The 18,962-nt window shown below is 38.3% G+C and overlaps 1 protein-coding gene across 9 annotated transcripts in view; it reads right to left on the bottom strand.

Annotated features, from left to right (window-relative positions):
- Nucleotides 1–18,962, bottom strand: part of DNAAF4 (dynein axonemal assembly factor 4) — a 70,964-nt gene that overhangs the window by 18,251 nt on the left and 33,751 nt on the right. For 7 of the 9 annotated variants that reach the window (XR_009264127.1, XR_009264124.1, XR_009264125.1 and 4 more), the window contains exons 5-7: nt 13,338–13,355; nt 10,688–10,833; nt 8,880–8,989 (exon numbers count right to left, since the gene is read on the bottom strand). Coding sequence is in view for 5 of the 9 variants with exons in the window: in XM_058737661.1 (XP_058593644.1) it covers nt 8,880–8,989; nt 10,688–10,833; nt 13,338–13,355 (274 nt within the window). In the remaining 4 variants the exon portion in view is untranslated. The remainder of the gene's footprint in view (nt 1–8,879; nt 8,990–10,687; nt 10,834–13,337; nt 13,356–18,962) is intronic. The other 2 variants (XM_058737662.1, XM_058737660.1) reach the window with 1 other exon arrangement.

Below are 18,962 nucleotides of genomic sequence, written 5' to 3'. Positions count from 1 at the left end.
TTCCAACAGAAGACAGAATGGCTCTATTTTGTGGGCAATAGGAACTGTAACAGCCACCTGCCCCTGAACAGACTTCAAAAATTGTTGTCTCTTTCAGCATCTTATCTTTCAGCATAGAAAACATTCTTGGGTATCTCTAGAGCTTCTAAAGCGGAGTATCAGTATGCCTTTGTGAAGGCACGTCAGCCACTACAATTTAGCACTCAGGATGGAAACAGGAAAAGGAAACTACATATTAAACAAAATGACAAGTTAGGCCATAACAGGTAGTGTATTGCAATAGAATATTATGGGCTATAAAATGCATACAAACAAGCAAATGAACAAAATGATAATTACATCAAAGAAGTGATCTTAGAATAAATATGGATTCTAAACTTCTGTAAGTCAGGCAAAAGGTAGAAGTACAAGAAAACCGTCTTATCTCCAGAAACATAGTTTTTAAAATGCAGAAGAGGGGTGCCTGGGTGCCTCAGTTGGTTAAGCATCCAACTTCAGCTTAGGTCATGATCTCAGTTTGTGGGTTCAAGCACCTATGTCGGGCTCTGTGCTGACAGCTCAGAGCCTGGAGCCTGCTTCAGATTCTGTGTCTCCCTCTTCCCAGCTCCCACTCTCTATCTTTCAAAAATAAATAAACATTAAAAAAATTGTTTTAATAAATAAAATGCAGGAGAGTAAGGCATATTTGGCAGATCTGTCCTGAAAGTAGGCAGGTGCAAAGGACTGTTGGAAGATGACTCTTCATGGAAATTTTATGTTCGTGCATATCTTATGTCAGATGCACAGACAGCTTTTATTTGGGACAATCTTTTCAAAGATGTGCATATAGCACATAGCCTTGGAAAATATAGTGTCTCCCTCTGGGGCAAAGAGCAGATTTATCTGCTGTTCAGTATGAAAAAAAGACAGTATCTCCTTGTGGGTCAAAGGCTGGACATACTTGCTTATAATCCTCTCATGAAAAATTGTGTTCTTTAAGCATGGTGTTCTCAGCTGTGGTTCAAACCTACGCCTGCCTATGCATTGGCCTTGTGGGACTTGAGGCTCAAAGGGAACCAATATGAAGGTCACACTGATTGCTGAGCCTTGAATAACATTCCTTTGTCTCTGACCCATGAGTCTCATGTCTTCTCCTGGTATCCATGAAACTGTGGTAGGCTAAACCTTCACAGTTCTTGCTGGGGCATGGACCCAAACCTAAGTATGTGGAAGAAATTCAGTTTGGCAAGTAGAATTATATACTGTGTTGGGAGAAGATGGTCAATAATCAGCATCAAAAAGTCCAACATGAAGTAAAAGACATCCAGCAAGGCAGATCGAATCCAGACACAGAACATACGCAAACAATAAGGATATGGAAATACAGACTGGCAGACTAAGTTAGTCTGTTAGCAGATAGTGGGCTCCTACAAAGTTGGGGCTCAGAGTAGAATTAGCCCGGTGGCAAAAGGGAAAGCAAAAGCAAAGGACATCCTCAATCTTAAAAGGAATGGGGTACTAGGCAGGCGACAAAATCTGACATGACACTTAGGCCAAGAGAATAAAAAGAAAATTCAGACCCAAGAACCAGGTAGACAATGCTTTTATGTAATAATAGCAATACAATGCTGGATTGTAGCATAACATATCCTTGATTCCCTCCTATCTAACATTAGACTTGGCTGTAGAGAGTGAGGTATGCAGATGGGATTCAAGTGGCCCTAGCGTAGGGAAAGAAGGTGTGTAAGTCTAAAGTTAAGATAGGGTCCAAAAGAACTTACACTAAAAGTCAAGCACAGAGTAATGTCCTTGAGACAGAACAATGGTCCATTTACACTCCATTTACTTCATGTGATTACAAGTGTCTAGAAGGACAGCTATTAAATTTATTTACAGATTCTGAGTCATGTAAGGCTGTTAAATAACATCATACATACCATGCATATACCTATATTAGAGCATTTAGACTCTGTTTTATGAGATGTTCTCAGTGAAAAGCTATCTGGTACATAATGTTAATTGGAAAAAGGTAAAATGCTTTCATGAGCAAGTAAAATTACCTAAGCTTATATATTTTCCCAAAAGGTAGAGATTTGGCATTTAAAACTAAGATACAGTAGTGGGAAGCTAGGCAAAAAACATGAAAACAATCTGTGGCTTTTTCTAAGAAAAAGCTATTGGTTTTTGAAAGGCTTGTCCACCTCTACCCTTTTGTGAAGCAAGTGTCCCATGAGTTTTAGCACAGTAAGAACAGTTTTGTCCTGTGTAAATATAGAAGGCTATCATGAAACAAAGCCTCTGGAGATGAAGGTATTTCATCCTTTGGCTTAAAGTCAACTAACCGCTTCTGAATCAGTTCTATTATGTCTATTTCTATCTTTTGTATTGCATTACATTGCTAGTGAGGATATTCTTCTAACAAGTCTTACCTTTCCTTTTATCTATTTGTACTTGGCATTTTGATTAACTGTACTTTGTTTCTCTGGGTGTTATTAGCTACTAAGTTTTCTTCCATCTCTTCTCATTCTCAGCTCTCTTCCTTTACTCTTGTTTTGCTTCTCTTTCTTTTCCTACCTAATTGGAGGTAGTAAGGCAAAGTGGTACAAAAACAAGAGACTAAAAGTAATTATAATCTACCAGTCATGCCCGACTGCTGCGAAGTATACTTTTGCACTAGGTTGCTGCCAATTTGTTGCTTTTGCCAGCAATTTTATTTCAATATTTTACTTTTAAAAATTGTTATTTAATTTAATTTAAAAAAAATTTTAAACATTTTAATTTTATTTTTTGAGAGACAGAGAGAGAGAAGAGCACAAGCAGGGGATGGGCAGAGAGAGAGGGAGACACAGCAGGTTCCAGGCTCTGAGCTATCAGCACAGAGCCTGACACGGGGCTCAAACCCAAAATGCAAGATCATGACCTGAGCCGAAGTTGGACACTCAACCAACTGAGCCACCAGGCACCCCTAATTTTTAATTTTAACTTAATTCACACACACACACACACACACACACGTGTGTGTGTGTGTGTGTGTGTGTGTGTGTGTGTGTGTGCATCAGTGTGTGTGTGCATCAGTCAAAATTCTAACCCTGGCTCAACGATCTCATCTGTCCTTCCTACTCTTAAACCCAAATCACATCTTAAGGGTATCAGAGGAAGACCAAACCAACACTCCGAGGACCTTTAGCCAGCACAGCATCACAACACCTATACCAAAGACCTGTCTCACCGTGTCAATCAACCCTGTTATCTTTGAGCACTGTGGTAAAAGCACACTTTTCCCCCGTCTTCATGTTGCCGTTCTTTCCTACTCCTATCCCCCTCTACTCCTTTGCACTTTCTTTTTTTTTTTTTTTAATTTTTTGTTCTAATGTTTATTTCTGAGAGAGAGAGAGAGAGAGAGAGAGAGAGAGAGCGCGAGTGTGTGTGTGCCTGAGCAGGGGACAGGCAGAGGGAAAGGGAGACACAGAATCCAAAGCAGGCCCCAGGCTCTGAGCTGTCAGCACAGAGCCAGATGCGGGGCTCAAACTCACAAACCGTGAGATCATGACCTGAGCCGAAGTAAGCTGTTTAACCGACAGAGCCACCCAGGCACCCTTGCAATTTTTTTGTTGTTGTTGTTAAAGCAATCTCTACGTTCAAAGTGGGGCTGGAACTCGAGACCCCAGATCACGAGTTACGCACTCTACCGAACAAGCCAGCCAGGTGCCCCTCCTTTGCACTTTCTTATTCCAGGTTTTGCCATAACTGACTCCACCTCTCATTCCTTTCCTATACCCTTAACTTTTCTTAAAAATCCCATCTAAAATAAACTTGGCTCTGTCCTCATGCCAATGCTAATCTCTACCACCCTCTCCACTGTGTCCCTTCCTGAGTCGCCACATCAGGGGTTAGGACTGTAGAAACTGGCATTCTTCAGACTCTCTTCTGCTAGATATAAGATCAAACTCTCTCTTTATACGCAGTCATTATCCTTTGAGATTCCTGACATCTTTCCCCCTACAGCCTTCTAGTCACTGTCATCTCCTGTCTTTTTAAAAGTCACTATTCTCGGGGCGCCTGGGTGGCTCAGTCGGTTAAGCGGCCGACTTCGGCTCAGGTCACGATCTCGCCGTCCGTGAGTTCGAGCCCCGCGTCGGGCCCTGTGCTGACAGCTCAGAGCCTGGAGCCAGTTTCAGATTCTGTGTCTCCCTCTCTCTCTACCCCTCCCCTGTTCATGCTCTGTCTCTCTCTGTCTCAAAAATAAATAAACGTTAAAAAAAATAAAAGTCACTATTCTCCTGGGACACCTGGCTGGCTCAGTTGTTAGAAGTGTTCAACTCTTGATCTCAAGGTCATGAGTTCGAATCCTATGTTGGGCGTGGAGCCTACTTTAAGAGAAAGAGAGAGAGAAAAGTTAAAATCATTCTTCTCATATTCATTAAGGGCTTTGAAACTGGTTCCCAGCATCTGTCTCTATCCCGACTTCTGCCATGATTCCAGAAGATTCTAAAGTTTATGTCTATGGTCCATTCATCAATTTAGTCTTGAAAGACCTGAAACTCCTTAAGTCATCATGCCTTCCTTTCAAGTGTACTTCTTTTTTTTTTTTAAATTTTTTTTTTTTTTTTTTTAATGTTTTTTATTTATTTTTGGGACAGAGAGAGACAGAGCATGAACGGGGGAGGGGCAGAGAGAGAGGGAGACACAGAATCGGAAACAGGCTCCAGGCTCCGAGCCATCAGCCCAGAGCCTGACGCGGGGCTCGAACTCACGGACCGCGAGATCGTGACCTGGCTGAAGTCGGACGCTTAACCGACTGCGCCACCCAGGCGCCCCATCAAGTGTACTTCTGCTACCCACTCCCAGGGCCACACCTTGGCCTTCATCATCACCTGAACTGCACTACCTTGGAAATATAAAACTCTGGAATCCCAGCCACTAATCACAACTTTCTATTCTGCCAACTTTCCCTTTATACTAAGTCTTCTGTCTTAACAGTGCCCTCTAATTTCTTAATTGCTCCATTTTCTCTTAGTCCAATGAGCCCCTCATGGGATCTCTCCCTTCCTTTTTTTTTTAAGTTTATTTATTATTTTGAAAGAGAGAAAGCTTGCACTAGCACTAGCACAAGGGGGGGAAGGGCAGAGATAGAGGAAGAGACAGAATCCCAAGCAGGCTCTGCACGATCAGCACAGAGCCCAACTCAGGGCTCAAAAACACTGAGCCATGAGATCATGACCTGAGCCAAAATCCAGAGTCAGATGCTTAACCAACTGAGCCACTGAGTTGCCTGGCATCTCTTCCTGTGTAACCCAACTTGGACTTTGTGGCTCAATACCTGAGCTATTTTTCTTTTTTTTAATTTTTTTTTTTTAACATTTATTCATTGTCTGAGAGACAGAATGTGAATGGGGAGGGGCAGAGAGAGGGAGACACAGAATCCGAAGCAAGCTCCAGGCTCTGAACTGACAGCACAGAGCCCGACAGGGGGCTTGAACTCACGAACTGTGAGATCATGACCTGGGCTGAAGTCGGATGCTTAACTGACTGAGCCACCCAAGCGCCCCAACTGAGCTATTTTTCTATGAGCAATCTGGTCCCTTGCACTACTAGTCTTTTACTGTACTTGTCAGTTAAAATTCCCACTCTGGCCCAAGATCTATTCTTAAATCCGAAAGAAGACTAAACCCTAAAGGAGATAAATCACACAGCTGTACTGACATCTCTATGAATTCATGTTCTCAACCTGGCAGAGCCAACAGTATTCACTAATCAATTTCCCTTATCTAGATATATACTTGTCTCCACTATTCTTCCCTCCAATCTCAGAAAATGAAGTATCTCTGTCTATTCCAAGTCAATCCATCAACATTTTCTAGAGCAAAGTAATCAATCCAACAGGACAGCCCACTCAGCTTTGCCCATTTTAGCATCCTCAGGCTGCAAGGAGGAACAATTCATAGCCAAACCAAACTCTGTCTTCACTAAGGCTAACTAATTGGATAAAAAGGACAAAATCAAGACAATCCATCCAATTCTTGGCTTTGACCCAATTTTCTCCACTCTGCTCAGGAGGATTTCAATCATCTTTTCTTTCTCTTGTCTCCAAATCTATTCAAATCTTTTATATTCTTAAAGAAACAAAACACAAACTGTTTCAACTTTCTGCTCCATTGGCTTCTGGGAATATTTTTGTGTACTCCTTCCTTTTGCCAGACCTTCAAATGTTGGTAGGTCACAGAGTGTTATCCTCAGGCCACTACTCTCCAGGTCTACACACTCTTTGTGGATATCTCAGACACTTTTATAAATTTAACTACAATATAAATGTTGATAAGCTCCAAATCTATTTCTACAGTACTGGCTTCTCCTCTGAGTTTCAAACTTGCCAGACAGTGTCACCCAGAATGGCCCAGAGACATCTCAAACTCAATATATTAAAAACTGAACTTACCTGCATTCTCTCCTGATGAGCCTCTCATCTAGTATTCCCTAATTTAGCTGGTGACAGCATGCAATCAATCATTCAAACTAGAAACTGAGAAGTCCTCCTTCTTACTCCCTCCAAATCGATCAAGAGGTTCTGCCTATATTATCTCATCATTATTTCTCAATTTGCCCTCCTCTTCACCCCTACAACACCACCTACCACAGGCCAGTTCAAGGCCTTTGCTGTGTTTTCTGCAACACATTTTTTCCCTCTCCTTACAGAATAAAATCTTAAAAAAATCTAAAAAAAAAAAAAAAACAAAACTAGACTCTTAAATATAGTGAACAGACTAGTAGTTGCCAGATGGGAGGTGGATGGGGGGATGGGTAAAAAAGATGAAGGGGATTAAGAGTAACTTATCATGATGAGCACTGAGTGATGTATAGAAATGCTGAATCATTATATTTTATACCTGAAACTAATATAACACCAAATGGTAATTATACTTGAATTAAAAAATAAATTAAAAAAAAGAATTTTAACCAAACACACAAGGCCCTGATTTTTCTAGGTTCATTTGTCATTAACTCCTAGCCTCAAATTTTATGTTTTAGCAAAAAATAAACCACACATAGTTCCTGACCCATATATCACACCATTTCTTGTCTCTTGAGCTTTTGTTCATATTTTCTCCAATACTTGAAATGAATGCCTTTATTTCCCTTTCTCTTAAAACTTCTACTTATCACTGAGGATCTCAGGTGCTATATTTGCTATGAAACTTTTTCTGAACATACCTTCCTTCCTTTAGGGGTAAATGTCCCTCTTATGTACTCTCATTTTACTTTGTTCTTTTCTATGTATTGTACTTCTCACAAAGTATTATAAGTATTTGTATAAGTATGTCTCCTGCACTGATCTTTGTAGCTCAGAGGCTAGTTGGTAAACAGCAAACAATTAATAGATGTTTATTTAATGGTTGGATAAATGGAGAGGAAGGGAGGCAGGAGAGGGGAGAAAGAGGAGGAAGGATCATGTAAGACTTTAATGTTGGAAGTAAAAGAAACCAACTTGTCAGCCCCAGGCCTCTGACCTTCAGAAAAATTGTACTTCAGTTCAACTCTACATATTAATCCCTGGTGGTGTAACAGGCAAAGAGACCAAGAAAAAATAAGAAAAGAAAAATACAGATGCAGACATTGTGGTAGACAGATAGTGGAGACGACCCCACCAAAAGATGTCCATATCCTAATCCTCAGAATCTGTGACTTTGTCACCTAACATGGCAGGAAGGATTCCACAGACTGGCCTAAATTAAGGTCTTGAGGTGGGAGATAATTCAGGATTAAGCAAAGGATACTAATGTAATCACAAGGATCCTTATAAAAGAAAGAGGGAAGCAGGAAAGTCAGAGCAAGAGAAGGAGATGGGATTATGGAAGCAGAGGTTGGAGTGATGCAATTGCTGGCTGGAGGCCACAAGCCAAGGAATGTAGGCAACCTATAAACTGGAAAACGAAAGCAAATAGATTCTTCCCTATAGGCTGTAGAAGAAACACAGATGATACCTTGATTTTAGCCCAGTGAAACCCATTTTGAACTTCTGATTTCCAAAACTGTAAGATAATAAATTTGTGTTGTATTAAGCCACTAAGTTCATGATAGTTTATTATGGCAACAATAAAAAAATAAAAGTCTATGTCATGAAATACAATAAGTAATATCTACTTACTTAGTAGTACTTAGTACTACTTACTGCCTCAAAATATGAAATCAAATTGCCATTCATAATGTATCAGATTGTACTGTTTTTGATAACTGTATAAAAATATTCACACATAGGGGCGCCTCAGTGGTTCAGTCGGTTAAGCATCTGACTCTTGATTTCAGCTCAGGTCATGATCTCATGGTCGTGAGATTGAGTCCCAAACTGGGCTCCATTCTGATCATGCAGAGTCTGCTTGGGATTCTCTCTCTCCCTCTCTCTCTGTCCCTCCCCCCACTTGTGTGCTCACGCACTCTCTCTCTCAAAATAAATAAATAAACATTTTAAAAAATATTCACACACAGAGCAACATATAAATAAATAAAAGGATTTCATGGATATAAAATGAAAATTTGTAAGATAAATTTGGTAATCTTTTAAAGATGGAGATGAATAATCAAAGAAGCTATAGTTTCTGAAAAACACATTTCTAGGAAGGGCTTATGTTAAATATAAGTGATTTTAAAAGGGATTTTAATAAGTGATATGTTTCATTTCTATGACATTTAAATGCAAAATCAAATAAAAATAAGAGCCTTATTTGTTATACAATCTGACTTTTTAAATATGGAGGCCCTACCTATCTAATTAGCTTATTTGGATTATCTTTCCCCAACAACATACATACATAAGCACATATGTCAAAATACCTAGAAAATGTAGTTAGTACTACGGTCTACCTAAATTTATTATAAATCTCATAGCCAGAGTCCAAACAACGTACTTTCCTTTGTCCTTCAGCCATTCTGGATTCTTTTCTTCTTCTTTTAAATCAGAAAGTTCAGGAATATCAGTATTCAATGCTCTCCGTGCTTCCGCTTGTTTGTGCAACCACTGAAATCAGAGAAGTCTAATGAAGGACACAAAAATCTTATTTTTATTAACAGCTACTTTGACATTTGCCAGCTTCTATATAAAATGGAAATACTATCTGTTATGGACTGAATATTTGTGACCCCCAAAATTCGTATGTTGAAGCCCTAATCCCCAGTGTGATGGTATTTGGAAGTAGGACTTTTGGAGGTAATCAAGTTTAGATGAGGTCATGAGAATGGGGCCCGCATGATAGGATTAGTGTCCTTATAAGAAGAGGAAGAGACCAGAACACAGCTCTCCTCCCACTACTCCCTGTACCCTGATCTTGGACTTTCCAGCCTCCAGAACTTTGAGAAATAAATGTCTGTTGTTTAAGACACTCAGTCTAGGGTATTTTGTTACAGCAGCCTGAGTAGACTACTATACTATTTGATAATGCTGATTTTTTTAAACTTTCAGTTTTTATCCTTTTTTGTTTATCATTACCAGATAGTTAAGACCAAACATACAAAAATTTCTAGTCCAAATTTCATACAAATGGGAGTTTGTGGGAGTTCATGGGATTATTATTTTATTTTTCTTATCTATAACACATTTGTTTTTCTATATTGAAAAATACATAAATGACTTTTTTCTTTTTAAAAAAATTGTTTAATGTTTATTTTTGACAGAGAGAGAGAGACAGAGCATGAGTGGGGGAGGGGCAAAGAGAGAGGGAGACACAGAATCTGAAACAGGCACCAGGCTCCGAGCTGTCAGCAAAGAGTCTGACAGGGGGCTTGAACTCATGGACAGAGAGATTATGACCTGGGCCAAAGTCGGATGCTCAACCAGCTGAGCCACCCAGGAGCCCATAAATGACTTTTAAATAATTATACTTTTATAATTCTAGAAATAACTTTATAAATAATAAAATTTAGAATATATTGTTTAATAAGAAAATAGTTAATATTTATAAACTGTCATTATGTCTTAAGGATCTTCAATCATTTCCACAAGTTTTGAATTGTGACAGGCAACACTTAACACCTTGTAGTAAAAAATAATGCAGTTCTTAGAGTCTATATACCTAAAGATAAAACATTCAAAATGCCAGGGCCCAGGTATTTATAAATGAATGAGAGATATTCTAGAATGTCACATTAGAAATACCTAACATTAATAATGAGTAATTGTTGTATTAACAATAAATGTCCAAATCCATTACCAAAACACAAGTTTACAAATCTAATATAGAAAATGATGTATGGGGCATATGGGTGGCTCAGTTGGTTAAGCTTCCAACTTCAGCTCAGGTCATGATCTTGTGGTCCGTCAGTTCAAGCCCCATGTTGGGCTCTGTGCTGACAGATCAGAGTCTGGAGCCTGCTTCAGATTCTGTGTCTCCCTCTCTCTCTGCCCCTCCCCTGCTCACGCTCTGTCTCTGTCTCTCAAAAATGAATAGATGTTTAAAAAATTAAAAAAAAAAAAAAGAATGTATTTGATAAAATAGATGGCAAGTGTTTATCTCCTGGAAAAAGCAATAATACTGCATACTGAATCTGAAGACAAAAAAATTCTGCAAAATACTTTTCCATAAGGAAATACTAAAATATATTCAAGAAGTAATATCTTTAGTCTAATGAATACTTAAATTCAGAACCAGTACTAGTTTTAAAAGATGAAATAAAAAATATTTTCATTGTGATCACTGTAACTAACAGCAAATATACTTACCTCCTCTTCTTCTGCTACTTGTGATTCCCGGAGAGCAGTTGGAAATACTCGAGGGGTAAAGTTGATTTTAATACTGCCAACAGAGCGAGGAGCAGGAATACTATTTTCCTTTAACTTCTCCAAAAATATATTTTCTGAATTTCTTCCTTCAAAAGCAGTATTAGCAAGTGAGTTCTCTCTCATTTTCCAGTTAACAATCAAACTGACTCTTCAACTAATTACACAGCAAAGCTACCTCTAAAATCCTATACAAATAAACTGAAGATAACTTCTGCTAGAAAGAATGTAAAACCCATCATCAAAAGTGTGGCAGCAAGTTATCTGTCCTTTAATCAATGACCTCAGCTACTTTTCTAGGGTTCTCTTTGTTAAAACACACAGTGTCTAATTTACATTCAATCTAGGGAAGGGAGGGCACTCTAGGCAACTCTACAACCACTTTCCATTTTAGGAAGCCATCACTGGAAACACTACCTCTATTTTCCTTAAGCTCCTACAGCAATATCTTCTATAAGCTTCCTTATAAAAGTTATGGTATAAAAGTGATGGTATAAAAGTTTTTCAGCCATCAGAGATAGCTAATGAAAAGAGGCAAAAAAAAAAAAGTAATAATGAAAAGCTATACGTTTTAATAAAGATAGTTACACGTAATAATGGTTAAATCAATATAAGAGGAGAAATTAATTTACGTGTTAGAATATAAAGTATATGATTAAAAGGAAGGAAAATTAGGTTTAAAAACTGCAAAAGTACCAAAAGCATGATACACAGATAGAAAAGGCAAATATCAAAAATTTAAAGAAAATCAGATTTTTCACAAATATGACAGTAATATCTTTGTTATAAAATACAAACAAATAAGAAAAAAAAAACTTCTAAATTAAAAAATTGGAAAATGGCCTAAACTGACATTTCCAAGAGAGGGAGGAAGGGGACAAGGAGGAAAAAAATAAGGACTCAAACAAACAAGAAAGCAACATTAACAAAAATTTGACTGCAAGTTTTCTATAGATGTCTGTAGTTGAGACAGCTATCTTCCAGTATCCTAGCCATTCTCCCCTCTTCCTTTTAGAAATAGAATTTGAGTTCTAGGCTAGGTACATGACTAGGTCAGGCTAGAATCGATATAACCCAGCCTCCCTTAAGATTAGATGTGATTGGAGCGCCTGGTTTACTCAGTTGGTTAAGCCTCTGACTCTTGATTTCGGCTCAGGTCATGATCTCATGGTTGGGAAGTTCAAGCCCTGAGCCAGGCTCCACGCTGACAGTGCGAGGCCTGCTTGGGTTTCTCTCTCTCCTCCTCTCTTTACTACCCTCCCTTGTTCACATGTGAGCTCTTTCTCTCAAAATAATAAAGTTAAAAAAAAAATTATGTGTGACTATATGCCAAATCTGAGACAACAAAATCTGAATAGAAGTGATGTATACAACTTATGGATCGTCATCTTATAGGTACATCTGCTTGCTGTGGACTTCTCTTCCCATTTCCCACTGGCTAAAAAACAACGCCAACTGCAGCATCCAGAGATTGAAGACAAATGAGGTAATAACAGAGGCGGCCCCACCAGCCTGCATGGCCACATAGAACAAAGTCATCTTATCAGGCCTACATGGATCACTGTTACATAACAAGTATTAGATTATGGAGAACTATATTTCTGTCTTATTTGATCTGTAACTTGGATCTCCTTATTACAACAATTAGCTTTAACTATCTAATACAATGTCCCAAGAATTTTATATCCAAGTAAATTGTTGTTTACGTATAAAAGCAAAAGATGTTCCTAGATATGTAGAACTAAGTGAATATATATTACTTAGCCATCTTTTCCAAAGACAGTAAAATCTTGGTTTGTGAGCATAATTTGCTTATAATCCAAAACACTTCTTTTTTTTTTTTTTTTGAAAGGCAGACTGCCACATGTAGTGCCTCATTTGGATGTGTCTGGAGTCTTGGAAGCTTGACTACCCTATGTTCTCCTACAAATGGACCTTGAGAGCTTGTTTGGAGGTTCTAGCAGGGGAGCGCAGCTACTCGTATACCCTTGACCGAAGAACGGTCCTCCTCTATCGGGGAAGGTCATCCTCTTCGACCGAGCATGCAGCTTCGGGAGGGACGCACATGGAGCTGTGAGGGAGGAAAGGGACACCCGCCTAGCCAGCCAGATCAGTTGAATCAACCCTGGCGATCAATTGGGTGACAGATGTCACAGCCAGATCGCCCTCACATCCCCAAAACACTTCTATATCAACACAAATTTCCCCCATAAGAAATAATGGAAACTCAGATGATTCATTCCACAACCCAAAAATACTCATATGAAAATGATTATAATACCATAATATAATACAAAATAATAAATAAAATATACAATAAAAAGAAAAATAGGGGCGCCTGGGTGGCGCAGTCGGTTAAGCGTCCGACTTCAGCCAGGTCACGATCTCGCGGTCCGTGAGTTCGAGCCCCGCGTCGGGCTCTGAGCTGATGGGTCAGAGCCCGGAGCCTGTTTCCGATTCTGTGTCTCCCTCTCTCTCTGCCCCTCCCCCGTTCATGCTCTGTCTCTCTCTGTCCCAAAAATTAAAAAAAAACGTTGAAAAAAAAATTAAAAAAAAAAAAAAAAAAAAAAAAGAAAAATTAACCTGCACTTACTTTTGAAAACCTTCGTGGCTACTATAAGGGAAACAAGAGAGAGGAGGGTTATTGTGTAAGACGACTTTCACTATCATTAACAGAAATCACCGCTACCTATTGGCTCAATGGAATCTTTTTCTGCATGGGGGCCATTGTATATACTCATAGGGATGTTGACTACAGTACAGCATTGATAAACTCTTGTCATGTACTGTATTTAATGTAACTGGCAATAAGGCAGCAGAGGAAAGGGTCTATATCTGCCAGCAGCCTGACTTAGAATAAAGCAAAACATTCCTAAGTTTACGGTTGTATGGAAAGCAAAGGACTGCCTGTAGGTGCTTTGAAGTGAAGAAAAATACACAAGTGCCAGTTGTGGGCACCTTGCAACATTCTGAAAAATCTGATTTCTGCCAAACACTACTGCATGAGATAGAGCATCTGAGCATGGTAGACAATCACCCACAATTCTGCAGCCAGAGAGAACCATTGGCTCAGTTGTGATCATGTGACATTCGGCATCATGTACAACTCATATTGCAAGACATCACTCATGTATCAGGTTAAAATTTATTAGAAATGTTTGCTTGTCTTGCAGAACATTCACAGAATAAGTTATTCACAGTCTAAGGTTTTACTGTAATATATTCAAAGAAACGTTCCAGAACATGGAGAAATGAAATTAAGAACCCAAGCATAGGGAAGAAATAGTGGAGAAAACACTAAAAATTTATGAATAAGATTCTTAAATGTTAGTACAACAGAAGGAAAGCAGAATAAAAAGTTAAAATGGAGTATCTAACTTCAGTATAATACTACTAATGATTACTAGAATACTGAACATGAAGGAAATAAGCATTCTTTTCCATAATGAGAAATTAAAAAATATTTTCTTACTAATTTTGCTAAAATAAAATTTTTTTAATGTTTATGAAAAACATTAAAGTGACCACTAGTTACCTTTTTATTTTTTTTTCCTGAGAGAGAAAGAGCTCCATGCACGGAAGCAGGGGGGAGGAGCAGAGACAGAAAGAAAATCTCAAGCAGGCTCAACACTCAGCATGAATGCAGAACACAACTCCACAACCCTGGGATCATGACCTGAGCCAAAAATCAAGAGTCATATGCTCATCTGACTGAGACACCCAGGCACCGCAACCACTAGTTAAATTAAAAAATAGGGTATTCATTATAAAAATAGGGTATCTAGCCTCCAAAATCTTATGGTAAAATAAGACAAATAGTAAAACAACAAAATAAAAAGAAATTAGCTTTCTGTTTATAGAAGCATAAGTTAAAGGCTTTAGACACTTCTACAAACAATTTCCAGATAAAATGTTATATACACGTAAAATCCTTGATAAAAGTATAACAAATAAACAAAGGTTCAAATATACAGTTCAGTTCAAAAGGAAAGCAAAGAAAATGTCTTATCAGAGATTTATAGTCAGGTAATTCAAAAGCTGACAAAAAAGCTGTTTGGACCCCCTACGTTCAGGAATAAGACAAGGATGTCCACTCTCATTATTACTATTTAACAAAGTATGGGAAGTTTTAGCTTCAGCAATCAGACAACAAAAAGAAATAAAAGGCATCCAAACTGGCAAGGAAGAAGTCAAACTTTCACTATTTGCAGATGACATGATACCCTATGCAGAAAACCCGAAAGACTCCACCAAAAAATTGCTACATGAATTCAGCAAAGACAACAGGATATAAAATCAATGTGCAGAAATTTGTTGCATTTCTATACACCAACAACAAAGCAGCAGAGGGGCACCTGGGTTGCTCTGTTGGTTAAGCGACTGAATTCGGCTCAGGTCATGATCTCGTAGTTTGTGAGTTTGAGCCCCATGTCCAGCTCTGTGCTTACAGCTCAGAGCCTGGAGCCTACTTCAGATTCTGCGTCTCCCACTCTCTCTACCCCTCCCCTGCTCACGTTCGGTGTCTCTCTGTGTCTCAATAATAAATAAATGTTAGAGAAAAAAATGTTTACGTACAATGGAATATTTTATTACTCACCATCAAAAAGAATGAAATCTTGCTATTTGCAATGATGTGGGTGGAGCTAGAATGTATTATGATAGGTGAAATAAGTCAATCAAAGAAAGACAAATACCTTATGATTTCATTCATATGTTGAATTTAAGAAACAAAATAGATGAATATATGGGAAGTGGGGGGAAGACGAGAGAAGGAAAGAAATCACAAGAGACTATTAATGATAGAGAACAAACAGAGTTGCTGGAGGGAGGTGGGTGGGAGATGGGCTAGATGCATGATGGGTATCAAGGAGGCCACTTGTTATGATGAGCACTGGATGTTGTATGTAAGTGATGAATTGGGCGCCTGGTTGGCTCAGTTGATTAAGCGTCCAACTCTTGATTTTGGCTCAGGTCATGATCTCATGGTTTGTGAGTTTGAGTCTGGCATCAGGCTCTGTGCTGACAGAGCAGAGCCTGCTTAGGATTCTGTTTCCTTCTCTCTCTGCTGTTCCCCTGCTTGCTCTCTAGCTCTCTCTCAAAATCAATTAAAAAATAAACTTAAAACAAAAATAAGTGATAAATCACTGAATTCTACTCCTGAAGCCAATATTGCACTGTTAACTAAAATTAAAAAAAAAAAAGTTGTTTAGAAATATATCTATATCTATATCCAAAATACATATATAAAAACTAAAGGCTGGAAATTTAATGCTGATAGTTACAGAAGTGGGAAGCTGGAAATGAAACTAGAAGCTTAGAAGGGCTGCATTCTTAGTGTAAAGGATACTTACAGGGGCGCCTGGGTGACTCAGTTGGTTGAGCATCCGACTTCGGCTCAGGTCATGATCTCACAGCTCGTGAGTTCGAGCCCCGCGTCAGGCTCAGAGCCTGGAGCCTGCTTCTACTTCTGTGTCTCCCTTTCTCTCTGACCTTAACCCACTCTCATTCTGTCTCTGTCTCTCTCAAAAATAAATAAACATTAAAAAAAAATTTTTTTAAAGGATACTTATAAAATCTCCATCCACTGGTCTAGGAAAGTAAAGCCTGTTCTTCCTGGGGCTTTGGACAGGAGGAGAAAAAAAAAATGTCTCTTGTGAGAAATCAAAACTCCAGCTATTCCTGTGAGCAACTCTTACTTCCACAAACCACAACACTTGAGATTTTTTTTTATATGCACCCATTGAACAAAAAATCCTTACTGAAGATGAACACATAAGTTACATAAGGAAACAATCCAGTATGAAGGACAGTTACCAGACACAACAAACAGGAGGAATGGCTTCCTAAGAATTTGAAAAAATAGAATAATCCAAAAGAGATTAAAATAATAATTTTAAACATGTTTATTTAAAGAGCAAAAACAAGCTAAATCCATAATGAAAAACTAAGAAACTAATGACAAAAGAACACACAAGAAACAAAAATGACAAAAGAATAAGCAAAACAAACAAAAAAAGGAACTTCTAAAATGAAAATTATTGTCACTGAAATTTAAAACATTTAGGACAAGTTTAGCAGCACATTAAGCACAGGTGAAGAAAATCTGCAAACTCAAAGAGATCTGAGGATAACAGAGCAATTAAGAAATATAAAGAAAACTGAGAAAGGTGATATTTGAAGACAATAGCTTAGAATTTCCTAGAACTGACTGAAGACATACATTCTTTAATAAAAGTAAATTCCAAGTTCTGACATTATGAAACAAATATAAAACTGCACTGAGACTAATAAAATCGAACCACACCAAAGTGAAGAATTTTAAAGCAACCAGAAACAAAAGATGGATTACCTTATAAAGGATCAATAGCTAGATCAAGAGCAGACTTCTCAGCAACATTAGAAGGCAAAAGGTAATAGAAAAATATCTTTAAATTACTGATGGAAAATAACTACAATGTGGTATTCTACAACCAGCCAAACTATCCTTCAACAAGTAAAAATATAAAGATAATCAGTGTGCCTGGGTGACACAGTAAGTTAAGCATCCCACTCAGATCTCGGCTCAGGTTATGATCTTGCAGTTCATGAGTTCAAGCCACACATTGGGTTCTGCACTTACGGTGTGGAGCCTGCTTGGGATTCTGTCTTTCCTTCTCTCTGCCTCTCCCCTGTTTGTGTGCTTGCTCTCGCAAGCACCCACGTGTGTTCTCTCTCTCTCTCTCCTCCAAAATAAACAAACTTAAAAACATTTTTTTAAATATAAAGACAATAATTGAACTTATACCCATAAATCTTCATTAAAGAACTACTAAAGGATTTACTTTCATATAAAGGTTTTTTTTCAATGTTTCATTTGTTTTTGAGAGAGAGCGCAAGTGAGAGAGGGGCAAAGAGCAGGGGACAGAAGATATGAAGTGGGCTCTGTGCTGACAGCAGTGAGCCCAATGTAGGGCTGGAACTCAGGAACCATGAGATCATGACCTGAGCCAAAGTCGGACACTCAACCAGCTGAGCCACCTAGGTGCCCCCAAGGATTTATTATCAAAGGGAAGGCAGTTTGACCCACAAAGAAGTGAAACACAAGAAGCAAAGACAAATAAAATATCAGTAAATATGCATCAATCTAAATAGTAATGACTATTAGTGGAGAAAAAACCCACACTAACAATAATGACTAAATTTAGGGATTTAAAAATATAGTGAAGGGGCGCCTGGGTGGCGCAGTCGGTTAAGCGTCCGACTTCAGCCAGGTCACGATCTCGCGGTCCGTGAGTTCGAGCCCCGCGTCGGGCTCTGGGCTGATGGCTCGGAGCCTGGAGCCTGTTTCCGATTCTGTGTCTCCCTCTCTCTCTGCCCCTCCCCTGTTCATGCTATGTCTCTCTCTGTCCCAAAAATAAATAAAAAACGTTGAAAAAAAAAATTAAAAAAAAAAAAAATATAGTGAAGTCAACTGATCCCCCTGCCCCTCAAAAAAGTGGACTAAAATATTTAGACAATAACATAGAAGATGTGTATAACTATAATGTGCATACTAAATTTCCTTGTAATATTTACAAGTATGGTAGAGATTAACCTTAAAACTTTGTTTAGTATGCATGTTAAAATACAGTAATTGGAATTATATCTATATGCCAAAACATATACAAAAAATTAATATTAATCATTCAAAGAATGAAAATAGAATACGTACCTTTCAAATTAGGAGAAAGAAAAGAAAGTAATTAAGAACACTTTTTAAATCCAAGGCAGAAAAACAGAAAAAAAGAACGAAAAAGAAAGTCTGGTAAATGTAAATCACGAAGATAGAAGAAAATCCTAAGACAAAAGTGTATTTTTATTCATAATAATAAATCTAAGTGTCCCATTGTTTATTAAAAGAAAGCCTCAGGATAAACAAAAATAGGGGCACCTGCGTGGCTCAGTCAGTTAAGCATCTGAATTCAGCTCAAGTCATGATCTTGCAGTTTGTGGGTTCAAGCCCCGCATCAGACTCTGCTGACAGCTCAGAGCCTGGAGTCTATTTCAGATTCTGTGTCTCCTTCTCTCTCTGCCTCTCCCCTGCTCATGCTCTGTGTGTGTGTGTGTGTGCGTGTGTGTGTGTGTGTCTCTTTCAAAAATTAAAACTTAAAAATTTTTTTAAACACCACAAATACATATCATAAACTATAATTTATAAACATAATGATTCAGAAAATTTTACATATGAGAATTACAGTCA

This window comes from Neofelis nebulosa, chromosome 7, assembly GCF_028018385.1.
Source record: "Neofelis nebulosa isolate mNeoNeb1 chromosome 7, mNeoNeb1.pri, whole genome shotgun sequence".
NCBI classification, from domain to species: domain Eukaryota; kingdom Metazoa; phylum Chordata; class Mammalia; order Carnivora; family Felidae; genus Neofelis; species Neofelis nebulosa.
Note: the sequence above shows the minus strand (reverse complement) of the source record. Positions and strands in the feature narration are given on the sequence as shown.